This window comes from Acyrthosiphon pisum, unplaced genomic scaffold (genome assembly GCF_005508785.2).
Source record: "Acyrthosiphon pisum isolate AL4f unplaced genomic scaffold, pea_aphid_22Mar2018_4r6ur Scaffold_14;HRSCAF=58, whole genome shotgun sequence".
NCBI classification, from domain to species: domain Eukaryota; kingdom Metazoa; phylum Arthropoda; class Insecta; order Hemiptera; family Aphididae; genus Acyrthosiphon; species Acyrthosiphon pisum.
In genome coordinates this window covers 5,696-9,828 of record NW_021763768.1, presented here as the reverse complement: position 1 = coordinate 9,828, position 4,133 = coordinate 5,696, and the positions used below count along the sequence as shown (strand labels likewise).

The following is a 4,133-nucleotide window of genomic DNA, read 5'->3' as shown; positions in this document are numbered from 1 at the left end:
AGCTTTAATTTTGAAAACGCTCTCTCTGGCGAAGCACTTGATATTGGTAGTGTTAGAGCTATGCTAAGAGCTATGTATAGTGCAGGAAATACATCATTTAATCCTGTCTTACAGCATACATTGTATAATGTGTGTATAGTTCCTACATTTTCACCGTGAAAATTATCATCGTCACTATCTTGTTCATTTTCTGTATCAGAATAGAGTACATCTGTAATGTCTTGATTTTGTTTGTGTAATTTGTTTGGTAGGGTTACAGATTTTTCTAATTCCATATAAACACTTGCAAATTGGATATAATCTCTTCTTAAATCTGCTGCAGTTATAAATTTCCCATATACTTGTTCGAAACCATTAAATGCATCAGCAGGAATTTTTCCTGATTTTGTTATTTCTACCAATCGTTTCTTTTGAAAAAGAGCTAAATCTTTGATCAAAGGTATTGAACTTTCATTAAACCTCTCTGATAGTTGAGTATTAATAATGTCTATAATAGTGATGTAAGTGTTGATTTTAAAATTTTGAATTGGATTTTGACTTGGCTGTTCATCTAATGCCATATCTCCGGCCATAACTTTTTTACGTCTCACGCGAGTTTGAATAAGAGGAGTAATATCAAACTCATCATTTTTTGATGTTATAAATTCTTCTTTTTCTTTCAACAATTCTTGAAATTCCGTTTCACTTCTGAGTGTTAGAATTTTTTTATCAACACTTTTCACATATGAAACAGCGGCCAGTAAATCAATATTTTTTCCTTGCAAAAATGAACTCAAAGGGCTAGTAATATCAAACATTTTTTTGAATGTCAACGCAGTTAAAACAAAGCGTTCTGATAACATATATTCATATAAACTTTTAGCTTTTACACAACATATTCGATCTGAAGAAATGTCATTTTGCAAGTAGTTCAATGTATCTAAAATTGAGTCATATGTGTAAAATAAAGTTTGCAGTGCAGTAGAATGTGATGACCATCTCGTAGTGTCGACTCTTTTCAACCTACGTAAAGGTTTACCAGGATAACGTTTAGTTTGGTATTCAGAATATAGACTCATTCGTTTTTTACTACTACTGATAAAATCATAGAGAGTTTCTAAATTACCAAATAAATCTCTGGCTTCAGTACAACTGCTAACAGCATCTACAATAACAAGACTTAATCGATGTGCCCAGCACCAAACATAAGTTGCACAAGGATTTTGTTGTTTTATTATTGCCTGGAGACCATTGTACACACCTCTCATTGATGCCGCTCCATCATAAGATTGGCCTATAAGATGTGTTTTCCAATCAATGTTCATTTCTTTAAATATTTCTTCGATTAATAAAAAAAGTTGTTGTCCTGTAGTCATCACAGTTTCTCGTACAGCTACTAGTCTTTCATTCACTGTACAATTTTCTGAGTCTTTATTAATATACCGAATCACTACAGATACTTGTTCTTTTTTGGATATATCAAATGTTGTATCTAACGATATGCTAAAAAACCTTGCATTTAAAATTTCTTTTTGTACAGTATTTTTAATATTTGTAGAAATAGCATTAATGAATTGATTTTGGCGTTGCCATGACAAAAAATTGCTAGTTTTTCTTCCCTTTAATTTAACTTCAGTAATATATGCTGACAACGCTGGAGAATATTTAGCCAACAGTAAAGCTAAATCTTTAAAATTTCCCGTTAATTTTTCATTCCACCCTTCTCTGTGGCCACGAAATGGAAGACAGTGCCTCCCAAGAAACAAGGTAATATCAATTAAGTGATGTATAATTTGTTTATTAAAAACAATATTTGCATTCTTTTTTTCGTTTAATGATTTGATTAAAGGAAAAGCTGCTTCTTTACACGTTGCTTTAAGAGATGCCATTATATGAGCTTCAGAAGTTTCATGAACAACTATTTTTAGTATTCCATTTTTCCAGTTGCAAAAGCCTTCTTTTCCCCAGTTTGTTTTGTAATTATTTCCAAATAAAGCACAAAATAGGCAATATAATTTGTTTTTAGTCAAAGAATATGATAACCATTTTCTACGTACAACTTCACCATTGGGTATTGTCTTCCAATACCAATTTTCATGGAAGGATCGACCATGGGAGTCTTTTGGAAAACATCTATTTTCCAATTCTTGTGCAGTTGGTTGTGCTGCTCCAATTTTAAAAAAATGATCAACAAATTCAGGACTTAGTTTTTTGACATGACTAAAGATTGCTGGATCATTTCCAAATTTAAGCACTAAAACAAAATGTTAAAATACAATTTATTGACAGAATTCTCAAATGAAAATATATTTATAAAATATTCTTACATTGGTTTTCTACCAAATCACTTGGTATCATTGGAATGTTTTTAATACTATCCACCAAATTTGAACCATTTCGTTGATCTTCACAACTGGTTAAAACAGACACTTCTAAATTGTATGCAAAATTTAATTTATTTAGAAAACATAAAATCCATAATAATACCTATGCTTTATAATTTACCTAGAATGTTTTTAATACTATCCACCAAATTGGAACCATTTCGTTGATCTTCACAACTGGTTGAAACAGACACTTCTAAATTTTATGCAAAATTGAATTTATTTAGAAAACATTTAATCCATAATAATACCTATGATTTATAATTTACCTGGAATGTTTTTAATACTATCCACCAAATTGGGAAACCATTTCCCTCATCATCACAACTGGTTAAAACAGACACTTCTAAATTGTATGCAAAATTTAATTTATTTAGAAAACATAAAATCCATAATAATACCTATGCTTTATAATTTACCTAGAATGTTTTTAATACTATCCACCAAATTGGAACCATTTCGTTGATCTTCACAACTGGTTGAAACAGACACTTCTCAATTTTATGCAAAATTGAATTTATTTAGAAAACATAAAATCCATAATAATACCTATGCTTTATAATTTACCTGGAATGTTTTTAATACTATCCACCAAATTGGAACCATTTCGTTGATCTTCACAACTGGTTGAAACAGACACTTCTAAATTTTATGCAAAATTTAATTTATTTAGAAAACATAAAATCCATAATAATACCTATGCTTTATAATTTACCTGGAATGTTTTTAATATTATCCACCAAATTGGAACCATTTCCCTCATCATCACAACTGGTTAAAACAGACACTTCTAAATTGTATGCAAAATTTAATTTATTTAGAAAACATAAAATCCATAATAATACCTATGCTTTATAATTTACCTAGAATGTTTTTAATACTATCCACCAAATTGGAACCATTTCGTTGATCTTCACAACTGGTTGAAACAGACACTTCTAAATTTTATGCAAAATTGAATTTATTTAGAAAACATAAAATCCATAATAATACCTATGCTTTATAATTTACCTGGAATGTTTTTAATACTATCCACCAAATTGGAACCATTTCGTTGATCTTCACAACTGGTTGAAACAGACACTTCTAAATTGTATGCAAAATTTAATTTATTTAGAAAACATAAAAATTAAAATCCATGTATTGCGCCTTGTATTAAATTTTCAAGCTTTTGGGCCCAACAAATAAAAATTTATTGGTATTTATAGGAAAAAAACTAAAAAATTTAAATTTGAAATGATCCGTAAAAAGCTCAAAAAGTGTCAACATATTTTCAAAATTGTATGGTGTATAGAAAATGAGAATATAAACATTCAGTGACATTTTTAAGTATCTTTATCTATAAATAATTTGCACATTTTCGTGATTTTTACGTGTCTTGCCAATATTTGAACTTGAAATGCGTATAAAAAAAAATGTTTGCCTATGTATTTTTAATATTTTTTTTCAATTATTATTGCAACAATATATCAGAAGCGTTGTATTAAATTTTCAAGATTTTTTACCCAACAAATAAAATTGTATAGACATCTAAAGAAAAAAACATAAAACAATTGGAAACAGAAAATGTCCGTAAACAGCTCAAAATATATCAAAATATGTATTTTGAAAATCTTATGGTGTACTTACATAAAATACTAATATAAATATTCAGACAAAATTTCATATATCTACGGTCATTTCTTTTAGTTATACCAAAACCAAAATAATCCTATCAGAAAAAGTACTATTGAATAAAATAAAAGCATTTTTACTGTCCTGAAATGTGAT

At 28.7% G+C, this 4,133-nt stretch overlaps 1 protein-coding gene across 1 annotated transcript; it reads right to left on the bottom strand.

The window, feature by feature from the left end:
* Nucleotides 1-37: 37 nt before the first annotated feature.
* LOC107883192 (zinc finger MYM-type protein 1-like) lies at nt 38-2,682 on the bottom strand (the record flags this gene model as incomplete). The annotated part of the gene is made up of 5 exons (XM_016802795.2): nt 2,658-2,682; nt 2,485-2,559; nt 2,307-2,411; nt 1,849-2,233; nt 38-1,731 (listed from the first exon to the last, which is right to left on the bottom strand). Coding segments are annotated over exons 1-5 (2,284 nt in total), but the record flags the coding sequence as incomplete, so codon positions are not given.
* Nucleotides 2,683-4,133: the final 1,451 nt, after the last annotated feature.